The sequence below is a fragment of the Ramularia collo-cygni genome (assembly GCF_900074925.1).
Source record: "Ramularia collo-cygni strain URUG2 genome assembly, contig: RCC_scaffold01, whole genome shotgun sequence".
In the NCBI taxonomy this organism is placed as follows: domain Eukaryota; kingdom Fungi; phylum Ascomycota; class Dothideomycetes; order Mycosphaerellales; family Mycosphaerellaceae; genus Ramularia; species Ramularia collo-cygni.
In genome coordinates this window covers 4,455,837-4,476,872 of record NW_019716255.1, presented here as the reverse complement: position 1 = coordinate 4,476,872, position 21,036 = coordinate 4,455,837, and the positions used below count along the sequence as shown (strand labels likewise).

At 47.3% G+C, this 21,036-nt stretch overlaps 8 protein-coding genes; 4 read left to right on the top strand and 4 right to left on the bottom strand.

The window, feature by feature from the left end:
* Window positions 1–9,758: 9,758 nt before the first annotated feature.
* RCC_01464 (uncharacterized protein) lies at window positions 9,759–10,064 on the bottom strand (the record flags this gene model as incomplete). The annotated part of the gene is made up of 1 exon (XM_023766747.1): window positions 9,759–10,064. The coding sequence occupies one exon, from the start codon at window positions 10,062–10,064 to the stop codon at window positions 9,759–9,761; it is 306 nt and encodes a 101-aa protein (XP_023622515.1).
* Window positions 10,065–11,017: 953 nt separating this feature from the next.
* Window positions 11,018–11,353, top strand: RCC_12015 (uncharacterized protein; the record flags this gene model as incomplete). XM_023766746.1 has 2 exons in its annotated part: window positions 11,018–11,137; window positions 11,189–11,353. 2 exons carry the CDS (start codon window positions 11,018–11,020, stop codon window positions 11,351–11,353), a joined length of 285 nt encoding a protein of 94 aa, XP_023622514.1.
* A 1,846-nt stretch (window positions 11,354–13,199) lies between these two features.
* RCC_12016 (uncharacterized protein) lies at window positions 13,200–14,216 on the top strand (the record flags this gene model as incomplete). Its single annotated transcript, XM_023766745.1, has 1 exon — window positions 13,200–14,216. One exon carries the CDS (start codon window positions 13,200–13,202, stop codon window positions 14,214–14,216), a length of 1,017 nt encoding a protein of 338 aa, XP_023622513.1.
* Window positions 14,217–15,439: 1,223 nt separating this feature from the next.
* RCC_01462 (uncharacterized protein) lies at window positions 15,440–15,844 on the top strand (the record flags this gene model as incomplete). The annotated part of the gene is made up of 1 exon (XM_023766744.1): window positions 15,440–15,844. The coding sequence occupies one exon, from the start codon at window positions 15,440–15,442 to the stop codon at window positions 15,842–15,844; it is 405 nt and encodes a 134-aa protein (XP_023622512.1).
* A 464-nt stretch (window positions 15,845–16,308) lies between these two features.
* RCC_01461 (uncharacterized protein) lies at window positions 16,309–17,229 on the bottom strand (the record flags this gene model as incomplete). Its single annotated transcript, XM_023766743.1, has 1 exon — window positions 16,309–17,229. The coding sequence occupies one exon, from the start codon at window positions 17,227–17,229 to the stop codon at window positions 16,309–16,311; it is 921 nt and encodes a 306-aa protein (XP_023622511.1).
* Window positions 17,230–17,776: 547 nt separating this feature from the next.
* On the top strand, window positions 17,777–18,403 carry RCC_12337 (related to GrpB domain protein; the record flags this gene model as incomplete). The annotated part of the gene is made up of 1 exon (XM_023766742.1): window positions 17,777–18,403. One exon carries the CDS (start codon window positions 17,777–17,779, stop codon window positions 18,401–18,403), a length of 627 nt encoding a protein of 208 aa, XP_023622510.1.
* Window positions 18,404–19,937: 1,534 nt separating this feature from the next.
* Window positions 19,938–20,216, bottom strand: RCC_12096 (uncharacterized protein; the record flags this gene model as incomplete). XM_023766741.1 has 2 exons in its annotated part: window positions 19,938–20,120; window positions 20,178–20,216. 2 exons carry the CDS (start codon window positions 20,214–20,216, stop codon window positions 19,938–19,940), a joined length of 222 nt encoding a protein of 73 aa, XP_023622509.1.
* A 252-nt stretch (window positions 20,217–20,468) lies between these two features.
* Window positions 20,469–20,871, bottom strand: RCC_12095 (uncharacterized protein; the record flags this gene model as incomplete). XM_023766740.1 has 2 exons in its annotated part: window positions 20,469–20,804; window positions 20,869–20,871. The coding sequence occupies 2 exons, from the start codon at window positions 20,869–20,871 to the stop codon at window positions 20,469–20,471; spliced, it is 339 nt and encodes a 112-aa protein (XP_023622508.1).
* Between the last annotated feature and the right edge of the window lie 165 nt (window positions 20,872–21,036).

Sequence of the window (21,036 nt, the reverse complement as noted above, 5' to 3'; positions counted from 1 at the left end):
GTCCGAACTTCCGGAGGAGTTTAAGGCATATTACGATATATTCTTTCCTACGGATAAGGCGAGGCGTAAGCTCCCCGACGATATAGAGCACGCTATCGATTTAGAGCTAGGTAAGAAGCCGCYCTTTAAACCTCTCTATTATTAGTCTCCGAAAGAGCTAGCGTAGCTATAGGAGTATATTACTAAAGCGACTAAGAACGATTAGATCGAGCTTAGCGAAAGCGAGGCGGGTRCGCCTATCCTATTCGTTCCGAAAAAGGATAGCTTACTACGCTTATATATAGACTATCGCGGCTTAAACGAAATTACGATTAAGAACCGCTATCTACTTCCCTTAATTAGYRAGACGCTTAATCGACTTAGGGGCAACGTATTCTTTACTAGCTTAGACCTCTCGGCTACGTATTATCGCATTAAGATTAAGGCTAGCGATCGCTAGAAGACTATATTTCGCACGCGTTACGGACACTTCTAATATAAGGTTATGCCTTTTAGACTATATAACGTACTAGCGACTTTTTAAGGATATATTAACCGAGCCTTATCGGGGCTAGTCGATRTAATCTACGTCGTTTACTTAGATAACATTCTTATCTATAGTAAAGACCGAGCGTAATACTAGCGTAATATATACGCCGTACTCGATAGGCTAAGGAAGTTCTAACTTTACTATAACTTTAAGAAGTGTAGTTTCTTCTAAGATTTAGTCGATTTTCTCGGCTTCGTAGTTACTACGTAAGGCGTTACGATAGACCTACGTAGAGTAGACGTAGTCGCCGAGTAGCCTCGGCTAGAAACCCTTAAGGATATATAAGCACTCCTTAGATTTACTAACTTCTATARGCGGTTTATTTAGTAGTACTTACGYATTATAAGGCCCTTAACCGACCTATTRAAGGGAGCTATTAAAGGTAGGAAGCTAGGGAAAATCCCTTAGGGCGCTAGCGAAGAGAATGCGCTAAGCTAGCTTAAGGAAGCCTTTTAGTTAGCCCTACTACTAAGGTACTATAACCCTGCGCTTCGCCTACGAGTCGAAACCGACGTATCGGACTTCGCGCTTACGGGCATCCTCTTATAGCAGTTTAAGGATAAATAGTAGTATCCTATTACTTTCTAGTTACGGAAGATAATTCCGGCCGAATATAATTACGAGACCTATAATAAAAAGCTACTTATAGTAGTAAGTGCGTTTAAGTAGTAGCGCCCGTACCTCGATAGCGCTACGTATACGATTTAAGTAATTATCGACTATACTAACCTTAAAGCTTTTATAACGATAAAACAGTTAGTCGGTCGATAGGCACGATAGGCGGTTTAATTAGCGCCCTTCGACTTTACTATTAAATATCGCGTAGGGATAAAGAACCCTACGGATAGTTCGAGTAGGCGTAGCGACTACGAAACGAGTACGACGGAGTTATCTTAGTATATAAGCATACTATTGCCTATACTATAAAGCAAACTTTAGAACTAGTAATCTAATAAAGCTCTTCGAAGCGAGCTAGAGCCCTCTATTAGAAGAGTAAGAGCTATATACTACGCGATTAAGTGCGAGGGATTACTACCTACTAGAGTATACGGCGAGCTTTCGCTACTTAGGCGTATTATAGCCGTCCTAGCAGCTATAGACTTAGCCCTTAGAAATATTCTAAACCTAATACTCGGTTACGCTAAAGCACTAGTAAACGTAGACGCGGATACTTCGAGTATACGCGACGCGGCTAGGGAGAAGGGCGAGTACGAAGGCTACATTATTAAGGATAGAACATTATTCTACGGCGATGCCCTATATATTCCGAAAGACTACGCTTTACGTGCGTAACTAATACGTATATACTACGATAACGCTCTCGCCGGACAATTTAGGAAGGCGAAGACGCTTAAGTTACTTTAGCGGAAGTACTACTAGCTACGTATAGCTACTAATATCGTAGAGTATATTAAGGGGTATTATATATACCTCGTAAGCAAGGCGCGGTACTACCGCCCCTACGGAGTAATAGTTCTATTACCTATACCGGATCGAGTATAGTAAGAAATTAGTATAGACTTTATTACGGACCTACCTCCTAGTAAGCGCGGAGATAGCGTCTATACTACGGTACTCGTAATCGTCGACCGCTATAGCAAGATAGCTTTATTTATCCCTACTACTAAGTAATATAATATAGTAGAGCTAGCGGATATCTTTATATCTTACGTAGTTTGCAAATACGGCGTGCTAGCAGGTATTATTAGTAATAGAGGCTCGGTTTTTACTAGCTAATACTAGTCTAACTTCTACTACGAAGCGCATATAAAGCGTAAGCTAAGTATAGCCTTCTACCCTTAGACGGATAGACAGACTAAGAAAGCTAATTAGACGCTTAAGCAATACCTGCGCTACTACTACGGCACGTAGTAGGATAGCTAGGCGTAATAGCTACCTATAGCTAAATTTGCGTGTAATAATAGCGTGTACGCGGGCCTTAGAATAAGCCCTTTCTAAATCCTCTACGGATAGAACCTAGAGCTAGCGACGCGCCCTCTAGGCGACGGCGCTAATACCTAAGACATCGCTCGGGACGAGCTCTTAGAAGGGAGAATGCCGGCCGCTATCGACTTAGCGAAGCGTATACGTAGCGTACATAAGGAGCTTACTAAGCGATAGCGTAAAGCTAAAGAGTAATAGTTAAAGTACTATAATAAGAACTATAAGCCTATAAGCTTTAATATTAGTAATCTAGTACTTCTCTCTACGAAGAACCTTAAGCTAGAGGGTAAAAAGAAGATAGGACCTAAATAGCTAGGCCTATACCGCGTAATTAACGTAATCGGGACTTAGGCGTATCGCTTATAGTTACCTATCTTAGTAAGGATCTATAACGTCTTCTACGTTACTCTATTAGAGCTATATTCTAGCCGGAAGAGTAAAGCGYAAGAGGAGCGCATACTACTCGTAGTCGACGAGGATAGGTAGTAGGAGGTTAAAGARATTCTTAATAAGAGGGTRTAGAAGGGCGAAACGTTTTATTTAGTAAAGTAGCGTAGATAGCTATTAGAATATAACTAGTAGGAACCTAGTGCATATATTAAAGACTATAAAGCTCTCGATAGGTTCGAGGCGTAGGCTCTACGTATATATAGAGGCCGCGTAGTAAAAGAGGCTCGGAAGTAGAGCGGAGCAAAATAAAAGAAGAGTAATAAGAATTAAGTAGTTTTATTACGGTTAGACCTAAAGGGGATTACTTTATAGACTATACTATAAGATAGGCGCATATACTACGCAAACCTAGAGAACGCGCTAAGTACTCTACTCGAACTTATTCTCCTCCGCCTCGGACTCCTCCTTAAATAGCTCGTTTCTAGTAAGGGCAGTATCGAAGATATTAGTAGACTACCCTATTATCTCTAACTACTATATAGACGGTTAGTATTATAGACGTATACGAGGAGTAGGCGATATACTTACGATACGACCGACTTAAGTAATAGCTATAAGATTATTCGTTAAGCGAGTAAAATTAGGCGCCTCGACTACGCTACTCTTACGCCGTACATCCGAGGTAGGCTCGTTAATACGGATCTAAGTATCTAACTTAATACTAAAGGTATTTACCGCCGCCTTATAATTAGCTTCCTCCTAACTACCCTTCTATATAGTAGTATCTACTAGATTAAGCTCTTAGGCCGTAGCTATAACGCTATCGTAGCGTAGGCGTATCGCTACCGGTACGGGTTTATACTTATAATAATTATTCCTTTAAGGGAAGTTAGCGCTACGTAAGAGGGGAGTAGGCGTCTTAAATAAGCGTTACTTACTTATAGTAGTCGCACTTACGCTTAAACGCGCTAAAGATAGCGTTATAGTAATAGCTAATATAAAGGTATACTAACCGCGTATAGCGGCGATAGGCCGTAGGCACCTCGACGGCGCGGCGCTTACTCGCCGACGCTTAAGCGGGAGTCGACGGCGGGTCGGGTACGCGACGCTTACAAGGAGTACGTAACGGCATAATAAAGAGTAGATATATAGAAGAGAAATCTATAAGATAGAAAGAATATTAATAAGGGGTAGTTACTAGGGTAGGTTACTTAGTAAATAACCTACTTAGAGATCTGTAGATATAAGACCCTTACGGATAGTAGCGGTAACGTATACGCCGCGTAGTAGGGGACTTATTAACCCTCTTATCGAGTAGCGGTCGTTAAGGGAATTAAACCCTCGCCCTTCTAGGTACGGTATTTAGCCTACTAGAAGGAGGATAAAGTTCCGAAAGCGGCTACTTCCTATATAGCTAGTTTAACTAGCCGGCTTTTATATAAATAGCCCGAAGGTTRCTTAGAAAATAGGCACTTTACTATATAGAGTCTACGGACYCCGAGCGCGACGTATACGACGCGCGCGCGCCTCTATTTCCTAAGCCCCCGAACTAAGGCTAGTTCGTATARGGGGAAGGAGGTAATTATAAGGGCCGTATAAGAGCCCTTATAATAACAGGATTAATAGAGGTAGCTAGATTAACTAACCTTAGAGAAGGGAGTATAATATAACCTAACTNTATTAACCCTCTTATCGAGTAGCGGTCGTTAAGGGAATTAAACCCTCGCCCTTCTAGGTACGGTATTTAGCCTACTAGAAGGAGGATAAAGTTCCGAAAGCGGCTACTTCCTATATAGCTAGTTTAACTAGCCGGCTTTTATATAAATAGCCCGAAGGTTACTTAGAAAATAGGCACTTTACTATATAGAGTCTACGGACTCCGAGCGCGACGTATACGACGCGCGCGCGCCTCTATTTCCTAAGCCCCCGAACTAAGGCTAGTTCGTATAAGGGGAAGGAGGTAATTATAAGGGCCGTATAAGAGCCCTTATAATAACAGGATTAATAGAGGTAGCTAGATTAACTAACCTTAGAGAAGGGAGTATAATATAACCTAACTGCTTAGCGTAGGCTTAGCGTATGTATAACTCCTACGTATAGCGCATATTTAACCTATAAGAATTAGTCTTATCTCTAATCGAGTAATTACGGGTGTCTAATACATTACTATATCTTTACCCTTATAGCTTAGTGCGTCGGCTCGACCGTTATCCTTTCCTAGAGTATACCGGATTTCGAACTTATACTAACTAAGCAGCTCCGACTAGCGGGCCTACCTTCGGGTTAGCGACTTCGTCGTAGTAAAGTAAGTTAGATTCTTATAATTAGAAAGAATCGTAAGCTTAGGTACTCCTTCCGTATAAACTCTCTAGTATAGTAGTGCTATAATAATCGTAAGAAGCTCCTTATTATATATATCGTAATTCTCTTCTACGGGTGTTATCTTTCTAGAATAGTAGGCTACTAGGTGCCTACTTCTATCGTGCTCTTATATAAGGTACGCTTCTATTACTATATCGGAAGCATTAGTCTCGATAATTACCTCCTTCGTAATATCGAAGAGCTAAAATGTCGGTATAGATATATATAGGTCCTTTAGTATCTAGAAAGCCGTCTAATATTAGGTTATCTAGGTCTATTTATTTGTCTTTCTTCGTAAGCTCTATAAGTGGTTTCGCGATCTTAGAGTAGTCCTTAATAAATTTGCGGTTATAGTTAGCTAGTCTAAGGAATAATTGTATATCCTTAACGTTCTTAAGTAGTAGCTAGCCGTAGATTAACTCTATCTTCTTAGGATCGATGCGGATACCCTTTATACTAATAATAAATCTAAGGAATTTAACTTCTTTCTTATAGAACTCGCATTTCTTAGGTGCTGTCTTAAATCTAACGTCTATAAGTCGCTAGAAGACGTCTTAGACTTATTTAATGTAGTTGCCGAGTTCTCCTTTAGTATAGACGAGAATGTCGTCTATATAGGTAATAACATATACGTCGAATATAGTTAACAAAGCTAAGACACTACAAACTACCTCTATGGTATTCGTCCCTATATACAGTCCTTCGATTGGTGTTCCCAGCTAATGGCACACAATAGGTAGATCCACCAAGAGACGTGCTAGAAGCAACTCCACTTCAACCTTGGCCCCATGGCTGGATGGCTTGGCATCTAACCAGCCAGGGGGTTGAAGCATTTCCACTGCCAGCAGTTCCTCGTTCCCTACCACGTCGAGAGCATCTTTCGAGATTGCGTTGGTACTGTCCTTAAAGCTGAAGAAGACTGGGTGCCTGAACCGCGATATGGCTGAGGCTATAGCATTGACYAAGGAACCATTACCAACGATATCCTCCTCCACTTGCTGCATAGTACTGAATGTCCTGGAATGAGGCCCGTATAATGAATCGACGATTGATGATACCCATGTCGTTCTGAGGGGAAACACAGCCTGTGAGAAGCCATTTGTTCAAGATAGAGCATTAACAATGGTACTTTCATACTTGATGGTCGATGGAAAACCACACGCGTTTCCCTTTGATTTCTGAGTTTCAAAGCCTCTGAACCATCTGTGATCATCAACCAATCGTTGCGCAATACGAAGTTAGCCCTCCAATCAGCACCATGATTGAAGATCAGGCGGATTGTGATGTCGAGGTGGGAGCCTCAGGATGGAGATGATAATAGTAAGATGTAAGCGTGGATTGACAAAACCTTCGCAACCCAAGTGTGAGAAGAATTCGAGCCAAGTCTTCAACTTCCACTTCCAGAGTGAGTCTATTTGTAAAGCGGTCTCTGGGGACGACTGCTGATCCGAGAGGTGTGCAGGATCAAAGAGTCAGTACAGTCATCACTCATAGTACTAAATCGTTCGAACGATTGTCATAGGTATCACGTAGAGATCTACGTACAGTCTATTCTTGGCGCAGTGTTGTCGTGAAAGCTCATGTCGTCCAGACACATTTGGATGGCCGTCTCTGCTTTTACAACATGCGCTCCTGACTTCAAATACGAGTTCAAAGGTTGCTGGCTGCCTCCTGGTTCCTGGTTAAAGTCTCGTCTAGGTAGTCTGGCCGAACCTGCCCTCAAGTCTAGAAGCTACCTTCTGCATTCGTGGTCGTAACTCCTTGGAAATTTTCGACGCGTCAGTGCTCTTTCTCATAATGGGGAGGCTCTTTCTCATAATGGGGAGGCTCTTTCTCATGATGGGGAGATGCTTACGTCTGCGCCTCCTCTAAAGGACGTGGAGGTTTGTTGACTTCCTCTGATCCCATCTTCACACTCTTCATCCCAAAACCTCAACGCTGCCCATTCATACATTCTTTACTGGACGGCCTTCCCATGCCACTGTCATCAGGTCAGCTGTTCCGTATGTACAAGGTTTCGCTCAGACTGACACCTCACCCAGGTTTCGACACGCATTGACGCCATCTTCGTCAATCCTCCCATTGCACCAAGCGGACCTGGCTCCTTTCATACAGCCATCAGACCACTCGAATCTCGACTCATTCCCACACTTGACCGGCCTCAGGKTTTTCGCAGCAGCCCGCAGACACCAGTTTCCCGGCATCTACGACCAAGCCGATCTTTCGTCTTCATCACTGGCCGATCAAAGCAAGTGAGTTAATTTCATGAGGCGGATTTTTTTTTTACACTTTCCGGTTTTCTGAGCGGTTGGRGTCTCCATGAGGGTGATCCCGAGAGACGACCACAACGCGACGATGATAAAACCCTTCGGCCGATCCCTCTCACTCAGCGCAATGCGTCTACGGATGCAGCGGCTGACACAGGTCCAATTTTATTTTTTTGTAGGAATCCCATCGAGCCTCAGCAACATTGTCCATCCAAGGATGCCAGCCTCCGCGAGCGCTTGACCTGCTCTCAGGTGGATGCTCATCATCGGCCTTCCTTTGTGAGTATGATTCTGGTCATCACACTTGGTTCTTTCTGCATTACTAGTCTCGTCGCAGGACACAAGCCATCAGGGCAAACCCATGCTCACTGGCGACTGATGCCAAGCAACGCCGCATCACCGGTGTTCGCTGCATTGTCATGTCACAAGTGGAGGGTATGTCGATGATGGATGGTTCTAGGCGGGAGATACATGTATCGCACTTTCTGGTTTTCTGAGTTGCTTGAATTCAACCTGTTGTGCATGTCAGCTTTTGCACTATTTCAGTCGGGTTTTTCGGAAGGCCCGGAAGAGTAGCAGCTTGTAAGCAGTACCTAAGGACGTGTCCGAGTAGCTGGTCTTTTTGTGGAGGCATGACTTTTTGTTACACACACTTCATGGTTTTCTGATTCCCTCTGTGCACTTCAGAAGGAGAGACGCAAGGATATGTGTGATTTTAAAGGTCAAGATTCGCCAAGACATAGAACTAGGTACCTTTCATCCATGGTACGCCTCGAGGACATTTTTTGGCACGGGGGAGAATTTTACGTAAAAGATCTACCCTTCTCTGGAATACTACAGCTGTTATTTCGGCAATTATGGTCGACGGATAAGATCAGGCTCGATGCCAAATTCGTCTCGTAGCTACGGACTTCTTCATCTTTAGACGGTGCTTTACGATTGACACCATGTCTTAGTCAGCGATTATGGGAGGCGTCAATACGCCTTTCGAAGACCCCCAGAGCCTTTAGTCCAAGAAGACGTGTTATTCCATGGACAAAAACATACAACCATCTTAATTTACTCCTTGCTCTCCAGACTCGGATATCGATGGACTCTGTTGCGGTCTACAATTACTGTCTTTTCAACGGCGTCTGCCAGGACTAGAATTGCTACGGCAATCGCATACAAGTTGGAGCGTATACGGACAGAGAATGAAGAAGAGCGAACTAAGTCGGTCACCGTGGTGACAAAGGCGGTAAGCAACACCCCCGTGTCTCCAGTCTCAATTTATCAAACATAGACGTCCTCTGGCAGTCATTAACAGGGGCATCGCGATCGCTCTCGCAGAGGTCGGTAGCCCCTCTGAAGTAAATTTCTGCTGCACTTGCTGTATGTCCAACAGTGGAAGTTTCAAGTCATTTAACCTAACGAATGGGTACGTGTACTTCCCAAAAGCTAGAGGAGCCATTCAGCAAACTCAAACATATCGACTACGTCAGGTCAATGCGATTTCGACAAGTCGAATGTCAATAGTCGGGATCGCTGCGGGCTTAGCGCTGGGTGTACCGCTTCTCAGCGCTGCTCTTGCGCTTTGTCGGCAGGGGCGAGCACTAAGAGCGACAAGAGAACAGCTGGCAGGTCAGATTACAGTAGACGCTGTAATAGGAGATCAACGCCAGTGTGTACAGTACTCAGCTCTACTATTCACAGAGATCGTCTGTAAGCTGGGCGATTCCGAAACGTCGATGGAAAGGAGCGTGGCAGAGATGCCACACGAGTATCTTTTGCTGCATCTGAGCATCTCGGGGGGTCATCTGTGATGCCTCCGCACATCTTCGGATTAGAAAGGGTGCACCGAAGCAAGTTTGAATCGAAGCCCGCACAGGACGGAGTGGAAGGCGGCAGAACGTGAGAAATTGTCGATTCTTTACACAGTCTCAGTAGACATCCAGCAAGAGATCCCGTTCGGAAAGCAGAATACGATAGATGTTCATAAATAAATCAGTATGTGTTGACCCTTTCGCAGAATTTGTACATCTCATCAATGTTCCTGTCTCCTTTTCCCCCTTTCCCCCGTTTTCCCAATGACCATTTCCATCCAATAATCGAACAAAGACAACATCAATTAGTGTATCCGGGGTAGAGATTGATGATAGACTGCCTAGAACAGCACATATGCGTCAGTACTAGATCGTTGTCCATGTGATGAAAACATCTTACATTGCACATTCACTCTCAAAGTGTCTCCCGTTGCAACCGAGACCTAGCCTGACCTGACTCGCACCCTAAGTCGTCCAGTCTGGCTTGCACGACGAGCGGAATTGGCCGTTCCAAGCGGAGACGCAGCTCCATTTGCCAGCGCCACCACAGGCCGCTCCGTCGGAGCCTCGCTGGCGCGAAGAGCAGCGGGCTTGGCAGTCCTCGCCGACCTTTGTTCCCACACCTCCAGTGGCTCCTGATCCGCCGTAAGTTGTGTCGACACAGCAGTGGCTTCCATCGTCGAATAGGCATTGGCAGTATCCGCCACAGTCCAAGCCCGCGAAGACACCGCTGGCCATGGAGAGAGCTGCGACGACGAAGAACAACTTCATGGTTGCTGAGTTTGATGTATTTGTTGAAGTCGAAAGGGTATTTGTGTGTGTGACAGTGATGTCGAAAGGAAGATGTTGATCAGAGTTGATGGTTGTGGTGTTGAGTGGCAGTTCTGTTTGGGCGACTGCATCGGCGATATTTATCTCTCGTTGCACATACCATCTCTTCGTGGCTACGTCCAACACTTCGGCCTTTCGTGACCCCAAGAATGGCTATCTGTGGATACTGTCATTTCCCGTATTGTTGGTATTGGAACTAGCTGGAGCTATCGGTGTCAGGTGGGCATGTGACTGCACCGTAGGATGGTCGGACATTGCGTCGGGCACGGTTGTCCGTGAGGTACACATTGACGATGTGGTTGTTGTATCGGTTCAGCTGGACCACGTGGTCGAGAAAGATTGTCGACAATGTCATAGCGTTCAGTAGCCGTGCCGGATAACCATGTGGGGAACATTCTAGCGTCGGGTAAATAATGATCCATTCCCGGTCCTTCTCGTTGAAGCCATCAAGGTCGACGAGTAAGACTTTTGAAGCCATCTGCGATAAGATCATCTCCCAGAAAAGCGGGGATTTGTTCCCTCCTAGACCTAATGAGGGAATCCACAGGTAGCTGTGCAGGGCAACAAGCAATGCTCGCCTAAATCTTCTAGATCAATAAATTGTGACACTAGCTTCTGCGCGACTCCATATGCTAAAAGTCATTTGACCTCACTCGGTACATAAATGGTTCATCTAAGACACGTCTTCGGGCGACAGATTAGAAAAGTCACCGGAAATAATGGCATGAAGGGCTTGAACTCTTCAGAGAAGCAGCATATAACAAATCTAGGACTTTTCCTTTAGCACATCGTCATACAAATTCATTCGACTTATCGCACATCCAACTCGCTTCTCCGACTAACTCAACTCGCTTCTCCGACCCACTTCTCCAACCCCAATCTCATCTAGCATCATGAAGGTCACCGCCCTTTTCATGTCTCTGATCTTCGCATACGCCACAGCAGACGATATCTGCTGTGTTCCAAACTTTGATCCCAGCCAAGGAAACTGCGAAATTGGTATTCCCGCCTGCGTAAGATCAGAACCCCACCGGCTCTTTACTCTCCACTAACGAATTCCCTAGTGCGACGGATTCATCCGTAAACACCCACGCTGTGGAGCAGAGACCACACTAGGCGAATGGTTCTCCTTCTCCCGCGATCAGACTGGCTTGCTTCCGGGTGGTGGAAATCCCAGTCAATGTTCACCTGGCGGTAGACAGGGTGTTTGGTACTGTGTGCGTAACTAGTTGAAGGGAAGGAAAGTGGCACGATGGAGACCAAGAAGGTGAACAAGGCCAGTCAAAGGGAGGACAGTCGAACGGAGAGCAACTTCAGGTCTGTGGATAACTGTGGTGGAAGTAACGTCAACGCTGCCAAGGATGGCGAGGGCGAAAGTGAAGAGGATCACGTTGTCGGAGGTGGTGTGTCAAGACTGGAAGGCAGTCAGTCTTTTGTTTCGAAGTATACGGAATATGAATCGACATTTCCAACCGTTCGCTTTGGAAAGATGGATCGCTATAATGGCAAATAAAATGAGGATCGGATAAGAATCACCAATAAACCACCACGTCGAATATATATGGTTCCAGTCGACTTGCCCCCAACGACTACCGTTCGAATACGAAAGATTCTACGTTCGGACACCGCTTCATATGAGAAACTCCTGAGGGCGTACTTAGTCTCATGATCTCGGAACTTCTACAAGATACCGAAGGCCCTCGTTTGTATCGTATTGCGCGGAACTGATGGTCAGGAGGACTTGAGTCAGGCTTTGGTTTGGTTTGGGCCGATTTGTTCAGTTTTATGGCCACACATGATATCGTCTTTATGGTCAATGGAATTGGGCAGGTCCGGCAGTTCGTACTGGAACAAGGCATTATCCGTATTGAATAGAAACGAAGCCGCGGAGTTGGTTTGTGATCCATTCGATTACGGACTGTGACATATTTTGGACCATGAGGGAGGTTGTGCCTGACAACAAGGGTAGATGAGGCTTTTCGTGCTTGATGAAGCGTGGAACTACCATCTATAATAGCATAAGATCGAAGGCCCATGAGCGAAGGATCCCGTCTCATAGGAACTGCAATCTCATTGGACGAGTATGCGCCTCTTCCCATGCCGGGAAATGGTCCGCATACCGCACAACTCCGGTGGAGCGGATCAAGGTGCGAATTACTTGTATGTTTACAAAGTGAATGGACGGATACACAGAAGCAGAATGTCACATGCTAAAACCTTCCATGACTAGCCTGATTACAAATCCATAAGTGAGTAAATGTTGTTGACATCTCCACAGAAACATATGTGCAGCATTCGCTCTTACGTACCTCAYCTCTTCATACATGTAGACATCATACATAACACATGTTTCCCACAACGATCCCGCTAGCCAATGACCAAGTTTGGTGAAGGTTGTGCATTGTCTTAAACAGGCTTGATTGAGCCCCGGCCAGTTCCCCGAGCCCCGGCCGGGGGGATCGGTCCTTATCGACCACATTGTACTTTGTTGTACATATCAAATGTACAAAAATGTGTCGGAGATCCGGTCTACGAAGGAATATCCCTCTCTCTGAGCTCCGCAAGACACCCAAACCGCACCTACCTACTTTTTACGCACCTACCTACTTTTTACGCACCTACCTACTTTTTACGCACCTACCTACTTTACACGCACCTACCCACTTTGTACGGAGCGCCTGTTCGGAGGTAGTCTCTGATAATATAAAGCCGCGGTGACCATCCCAACGAGGAGAGAAAGCGAACAACCTACAGCCTCGTCAAAACCTTTCAACGATGAGAATTTGCGTTCTTTAATCCTCCCTTGAGGGATCGGGTCTTGCCTGGTTAGAGGACTCCGATGCGGATGTCCCTGCTCGACCAGATCTGTTTACGAACCAGCACACCTTTGAATACCGCTTCATTCGTGTAGCCACTGCCAAGGAAGAGATCGATGCCGCAGCAGCTGAAGGTTTCGACTTCTATTTCAACTTCCTCTGGGGAACGCCCGAAGATCCTGTAGCGGGAGCCCGAGCAAGCTCATATTTTGAAAGTTTGAACCTGCCGTCCTGTGGAATCCGCAGCACGGCACTGTTCATGACGAAGAATCAGTTCTATCGTAACGCTAAGATCAGGGGGTCTCCGTCGATTCCTGGCGCCCAGGATTTCCCTCTATTCGTCAAACCCGCCTATGGCTGCGCAAGTCAACTGATCGACGAGCAGTCCATCTGCTACAACCAAGAAGAATTGGATAATACACTTGGCCGAATCAGCAAAGCATTGCATGAAAGTCGCATTCGACATGCCGAGGACCAAGGGATTGAAGACCAGGAGAAGTATGCCGAAGCTTGCACTCTCCAGGGCCGGGATGCCGAGGATGTCGTGGTGCAGGAGTTCATACCCGGTGTTGACGTGACCTGCACTGTCATACAAATGGGTCAAGGCTGTTTGGCTCTAGCTCCTTTTTTGTACAGGACGAAGAAGACAGAAATGAAGGAGCACTTCTTGACCGCCGACCTCAAACTGGACCACCAGACCACGATTGAAGTCTTGAAGAAGAGCGACGACCCAGTACTCTTCGAGCGTATGCAGAGGGTGGCAATCGACGGCTTCATGGCCAGCGGATGTCGAGAGAGCAATATGGGATGCGATGTCGACWTTCGCGTTCGACCGGACGGAGCTACATTCGCCATCGAGGTCAATCCACAGCCCGCGGCTTTCATGCATCAAGGACCGTTCCCGGATCTGCCCATCAGTCTTAGCTTGCCTGGAAGACATGCAGCTGTCGTCAACATCTTCATCGCGAATCACCTGCTCGAAAGTGGAGAGCCCCAGCGAGTGTCGAGCAAGGTGGCTAAAACGTACGACATGTTCTCTACCACTTATGATGATCTCACGAGCGTTTCCAAAATCACACCCAACGTTATGAAAGTCGTCGAAAGGCATGGCTTCGAAGGTGTTGTTTTCGATCTCGGATGCGGAACCGGTGTCTTTGGCAAAGTTCTATCGGAGGCCGCCAAATCTCGCTCCTCTTTCATCCTCGGTTTCGACATATCTCCAGGAATGCTAGAGTATTGCACAAAGGCAAACGGTTATGACGAAGTCCATTGCTAAGCCATGGAGTCGGCTTTGGTCCACTACCGTCGATACACAGACACAGTCGACCACATTGTCTCCTTTACCGCCATTTGCTTCCTCTCGCCAGAGGTTTTCGCATTCGCCATGGTGCTTTGCTTTGCTCTGACGAATAAATCCATCACCATCACCATCGATGAGATTCCTGATTCATTCAATGAGGGGCTTGTCGAGAAAGGGGTTTCCCATATGCGTATGATCAATCACATCAAGTCCATGGAGGCGTTTGGTGAACCTTTCGGCTGGCGGCTGAAGAGGTACGAAAGTGAATTTTCTTGGACGTCGCCGAAGACGGGCGTCGATATTTACAGCACGTGTTTTCGATTCGATAGAATCCCCGGCGTGTCTCGGGATTTGATGTATCACCAGGAGAAGGGAGAAGTATCCTTCTGAGACTTCTGAGATGAGGGAAAGCTGGGACTAACAGTGAGCAGAGATCACAGAATAGATAGAAGGCGGGATTAGAGGAAGGAAACCTATACAGCTAGACTGCGTCGTCGTAGCAAACACTGAGTATACCTACAGCAATGGACACCATATGACTGTGCTTAGTTCAATACGCCGTCACCGCGGTTGTGTCTTTCCTGACGAAGGAGCTCGTTCGAATCGTTCCAAGGCAACTCCTGACATCGTCCACAACATCTTCAAATCGTATCACACCCGTGTGACATCCACAGCATTTTGGAGATGGATCCCGCTCAAGATCCTTGAGAGAGACCTTCACCACGGTCCACATCCCTCATCGCATATGCTTCACTCCCTTGATTCTCGACCACTAGCGGTAGTCGGGCTTTCTTACGAGGACGTCGAGGAGTCGGTCAATTACAGTAGCCGGGTCTGATCTCATCGAGGGAATTCAAGGAAGAATTGGACGTGATTGCCGCAAGGATACCCTGCCGACCACCCCTTTAGTAGGGTTAGGGTTCTTCTTGGCTGCGTGGGGCATCCATGCTGTACCCCTAATGCGGGGACGGAAACTCTGACGTACCTATTTTTCGACCCCTTCTTCCTCTTCGTAGAGGTACATCACACACAACGGTGTACACTTATCACGCTCGGTAAGCTTGAGCGCAAAAGTCCTGCAAGTCCTTGGGGGTATCGCTGCAGCGCTGTCTCCTCTTGGCCTCAACTTTCCCTCACCATCTGATGCAGTCCTAGACTCCCCACCATTCGCACGAGGCGCGGTCAAAGCGCAAATGACCATGTCACACGTCTACATCCTGACTCAGACAGAATATAAGCACTACGAAGATTACGAGAGGGAAGAGAACAAAGACGTAGTAGTTCTAGAAGTGTACACGACTGCCAAAGCAGCCAACGAGGCGGCCAAAGATTGGATCGAGGAATATTTCGGTGATGGGGATAATGAAGTCGAGCAGGATGGGGATGGCTGCGATACATGGACTTGCAGACTAGAAGAAAGGGACGATCAGAGTCATGTTATCATCTCTGTTGTTATGAAGGCGTTGTATGGGGAGCCAGAAGACAGCGRAGTCGACGGTGAAGAGGAAGAAGGAGAGAGCGATAATGAGGAGCCTATCGGGCAAGCCAGTAGTGGGCCAAGCGAAGGTCAAGAACCACCGACCAAGAGAGCGCGTCAGGGATAGTCGGCTGTCATGAACGTCTTGTCAATGTGACGAGAAGTGTTCATGGTACAGCAGGTCTGTCGATTTGCGTACCCGGGAACGGAGCTCTTGGAATATGCCATTGTATAATTTCACCATCGAGCTTCCAACCTGGCTTGACAAGCCCAGCCAGCGAAGTGGACGGACGAGTCTTCCTTGGGCTCGAAACCTTGCAACATGCACCACACTCAGCGTACCGCCGAATAACGAGCACGGCGGAAACGATTGAAACGAGCGATTCAACACTCGAGCGGCCAATCTGGCATCTGCTATCGACGTTGTAACGTTCCCACAGCCGCTAGAACTGTAGGCGATCCGAAATGYCATGTATTGCGGAGACTGTGCTTTCGTGGGATGATATTCTACTCACTCCATCAAACGCCAGCATTATCGATCATGGTGGAGTTTTCAGCGCCATTCTGGTCTGGCAAGATTGTATAAGTAATCTACATGGCGGCGATTTCGCCATCCTCCTCGCCCTGCTTATTAAAATCAGCATAAAACTCCAAGAATTCCTCAACAGTATCATACAGAGCAGTCTCAAACTCAGGATCCCATAAACCGTACTTCCACCTCCACCCATCGAAATCATCGACATCATCTAGCTTTCGACAATATGCCGCAAACCCACCATTTCCAAGCCCAACCGCAAGCGCAACTACATGATCATCCCATTCCCCTCGAATATCGCCGAGATGGCCTTGGCTCATTTCTTCCTCCGTCCTAGGCACCGTTACGAACCCCGACTCTCTCGGTTCCTCCCCCTCAGTTTCCTCGCCATTGATATCGGTGAGGAATTTCATCTGGCGTAGCTCGCTTCCGCCCAAGTATCGATATTCGGGAAGTCCATTACCGCAGGTTCCGCGAACTATGGTCATTAAGTACTTCAACTCGGCAGGTAGACCTTGGGGATGGATTTTCGTCCGCTCTGCTGATCGGATCTGTTCCTCAGTCTTTTCGATCCACGCCTCCCGGGCCTTAATGTCAATTTCTCCTTCTCCGTGAACTATTCCGTCTAACCAACAAGTCCTGACGAGATTCTCCCGTCGATCCTCACTTAGAATATCCCGAATGGACGTAACTCTAGGATCTGAGGGATTTTCTAATCGAATCCCGTATTCAGCCGCGAGTTCTTCCATTCTTCGTCCTAGGAGTTCTTCGGGACTAGTAGTAGGTCTGATTTCGCGGGTTTCGAGATCTGAGATGGCGCTTTCTAAACTTGCTATGTTGATTTCGAGGACTCGATTTCGGTATTTTCGAAGTGCATTTTCAATGCTGGTCTTCCTTTCTAGGCTCAATTCAATGCCATCTCCACCACGGATAGGTAGACCGAAGTTGTGGGACGCTTCTGCGTTCGTTGCAGACATTTCGTCTGTATTTCGCGGAACTGTGAGGACGGAGGTACCGGAGTCAAAAGCTGTCCCCAGACAAGAAAATCTTGATGTTGAGGGCAAAAGGAGGACTCTAGAAGAATGCAGAGAAGAGGATTCACCTCGAGCAAAACATGACTGTGATGGCTGGGAGGAACGAACGTCGGATGTAGCGGGACGAGCCTGTCAAGACAAAACCACCGAAGTAAGCTGTCTAGCTATTCCTTCGAATGCTTCTATGCATCTATGGTCGAAAGTTGCAGGATAAGGGGACCTGGGCTTTATATTCGCAGTGTCGTCTTATGTCGCAGGATTGGCAGCGTCTCCAATTGGTCAGCTTGCGGGGAGCTTGGTGAGCTTGGTGAGCTTGAGGTGACTCACGAGTTCAGTGACACCTATGAAAAAGTGTATATAGTCGAAGTGAATGATTGAGAGTTTGAAAAAATTAATGACAGGAGTAAGAGCTCTATACTACACATCGCCCTTCTCAACACATCTTCATTCCTATTGTCACACATCAGCTCAATCCTCCTACATCATCACCATGGAACCCACCGTGGAGGAAATACTCAAACACACGGAATTCGACCCATCGATAGTCCAACGAGTCGCCAACCGCAAAGTCAAAGTCCCAATAGCCATCGTCCCTCCCAACCCATCCTGGCCAGCGCACTTCGCACACATCAAGTCCATCATCACCACTGCTCTACCTCCTTCAACCGCCTTATGTATCTCCCACGTTGGCTCAACTTCAGTCCCCAATCTTCCAGCCAAAGCAGTCATCGACATCGACCTGACAATTTCCAACCCCGTCGCTGAAGAAAACTATGTGCCAGCTCTGGAGCGTGCAGGCTTCCAGTTTCTATTCCGTGAACCGGAATGGTGTCAACATCGCTTCTTCGTTATGAATGAGCCGTATCATTGCAATCTACATGTTTTCCGCCCTGGRGCTGCTGAGCTTGTGAGGCACTTGATCATGAGGGATTGGCTGATTAGTTGTGAGGCGGATAGAGAATTGTATGCGAGTGTTAAGATGGGAGCTGCTGAGATTAGTGCGAGGCTGGGTGAGACGCAAGTGGAGTATAACTCGAGGAAGCAGCAAGTTATTCGGCAGATTCTGGAGAGGGCTTTTCGTGCAAAGGGGTATTTGGCAACCAAGATTGAGGGTTGACTTCCAAGCATTAAGAAGTAGTATACAGAGGCACTAGTTAGCATCGTGATCGACCATACCGGGCAATGATCGACCATGTAAGCAGTCCCGTGTAAGAACTGAGGGATTGTGGGAAGAGGATGCCACGCTTGCACAGCGGCATGGTACTTTCCCATGCCGTACGCTCCCCAGCCACATCTATTTATGGAGATTCCAACAACGTTCCAAGCTTTTTCGTAGCTCGAGGACTCATATATTCCATTTCCCGTAGCTTGGTGCTCTACTCAATCAGTTCAATTCCGCGTTCGCATCATGCCTGACCTCCTATGGTGCCCGTCGCACACTCCATTGATTGAAAACATGCATACTGGAGAATCCATCCTAAACGATGTCAGCATCTATAACGACGCTGTTTACTACATCAAAACAGTTGATCCGCTCATGGAGAACTGTGTTCGCAGTCCTTGCCGCTTGTGGGTTACGAATGGGCTGCATTGTGCGTGGCCCAGCGTGTTTGAGCATTTGAAGTGCTTCGCGGAGATACATCGTCTTCGAAGAGCCTGTTGCAGAGTACACCATCTCTACTCATCATATACGTCTCCACCTATATTCTTGTAAGGAGCGACATGATACCCTTTCGGTCTGAGGGGATGGGACTATCCGAATGAGGAGATTAAGGAATACAGCGCAGCCAGCAAAACGGCGTCTAATACCGTATACTAGCCGTACTAGCGAAGGATCGGCCGGTAGTAAAGGACGCAAAAAGATCGTAGCCATCGAAGGAGATAGCGGTTTCGGGATTCCAGTAAGGGAGGTCGAAACGATGGCTAGATTCCAAATGGAGGTCTCCATATTCGTGATGAATAACTCTGGCCTTTACAGAGAAGACACAGACACGAGTGAGGCGTGGCAGGAGCGCCAGAGAAACACAGTAGCAGATACCACTTCGGGCAGCAAAGGGCTCACTGCGTGGTCATTGAGCTATGAGACCAAGTACGAGAAGATTGCTGAGATGGCGGGTGGTATTGGAATCGCCGTACAGACCGCGGAGGAATTGAAGAAGACTTCGGAGACCGGTTTCCGAGCGAGTGTCCCTGTGATGGTAAACGTGATTGACGACCCGCAAGCTGATCTGCTCATGGTAAGCAAGTATCTTCTCGCTTTCCAAGAGGTAATACTGATATTCTTGAGGACTTGTCCTGGTTGGAAATGGCGCCGCCATAGAAGGAAGCCAAGCTTTGACTGGTTGTCGGAATATGCATGTATCTGCGCTCATGTCAATAGAAATGATAGAACCCGATTTCTTCATGGCATAGAGAGTGAGTGTGTACATGCTCGTAATAATGTACAGTGGTCGTTTCCATTTTGATGTGTTTATCACGGGACGACCTCGGCAGACGACCAATCACGGCCGATCCCGTAATTTCCTATCTCGACAGCCTAGCTACCGACCCCTTGGATGCCTGGTCGAACGACTTCACCACGCGATAGAAACCCACGGCAATCCTGATACTCAAGCTGGGCGGAACCTTCCAAGCCGTTGAGGAAAGCCACATCATGATTCCCCATTCCCATCCCACGCCGGCCTCAAAACCAACCCGAGCAGTGCAAGGTATTCTCCGTACAGGGATGGGATGCCCCGGACCTGCTCATCTCTCCCTGCAGGAGTATGATCGTCGCATGGGCAGCTGCCGCCACTGATGCAGCTGGCCATGTCCATGCTCTCTCTCGCTCCCGTCTGCTTCGAGATGCCCGCTTTAGATCTTGCGCTCTCCGGACATCCCACGTAACTTACTTTGTTTTGCCAAAAGCTCAGCCAGCACTGTAGGGTCATCTCATCGGCTACTACAGTCAGTGATCTCGGGGCCCTGGTGACTATCCTATCCTAAGAGGAGCGGTGCACAGTGCTCTCAAGTATCGCACGTACTTTGTCGCTGTCATTGTCAAAGCTCGGACAGCTTTGTGCCACTTGTTGGCCCTTATTGTTCACGGTTGAAAATGTCACATTTGGCTCGTTCCTTTAGACTGACGAGAGAGAGGCAATAGGGCAGATGTTGTTGACAAGAAGACCTCTGATATTGGAGAGTTAAACAACCTCTACATGTTCCGATTCTGCCGGTGCTTGCTTGGCGTTCAGCATAGTGCATGTGATCAGCGAGCAGTGGAAAGACGGCATCATGATGAGAACTTCCAAGTTGTTCGCCGTCTCGATCTGGAAAGTCTGGTCGCTCACCGCTCCAAGAATACCCCCACTTTGATAAGGTACAATCCCAAATTTCCCATCCGTTTCATCAAACCTCTTGGAGCCGGACAAGCACGATTTGTTGTCCACCTCTCGTCCTATGGATTTTCTTGGTAGCGAGCGCTTACGGGCCGTTCCGCGGCGAGCCATGCCGATGGATCGTCCGTCAGGTACCGAAGTCTGAGCCCATCATTCCGTCAACGATCAGCGCGAATCCGTCCGCGTGTGCACCGTTGAAACTCACCATCGTAAGGCTGACCTGGCAGCACACGTCTAGTAGTCGGTTCGAGATGATCGCTCTGAGATTGATGCTGAATGACCTGCTGGAGGCTGGCGGGAAACCAGATAATGGACCAGGATGTCCATCATGGAGATGCATATGGAGATGATGGCCAGACAGGATTTGAGATCA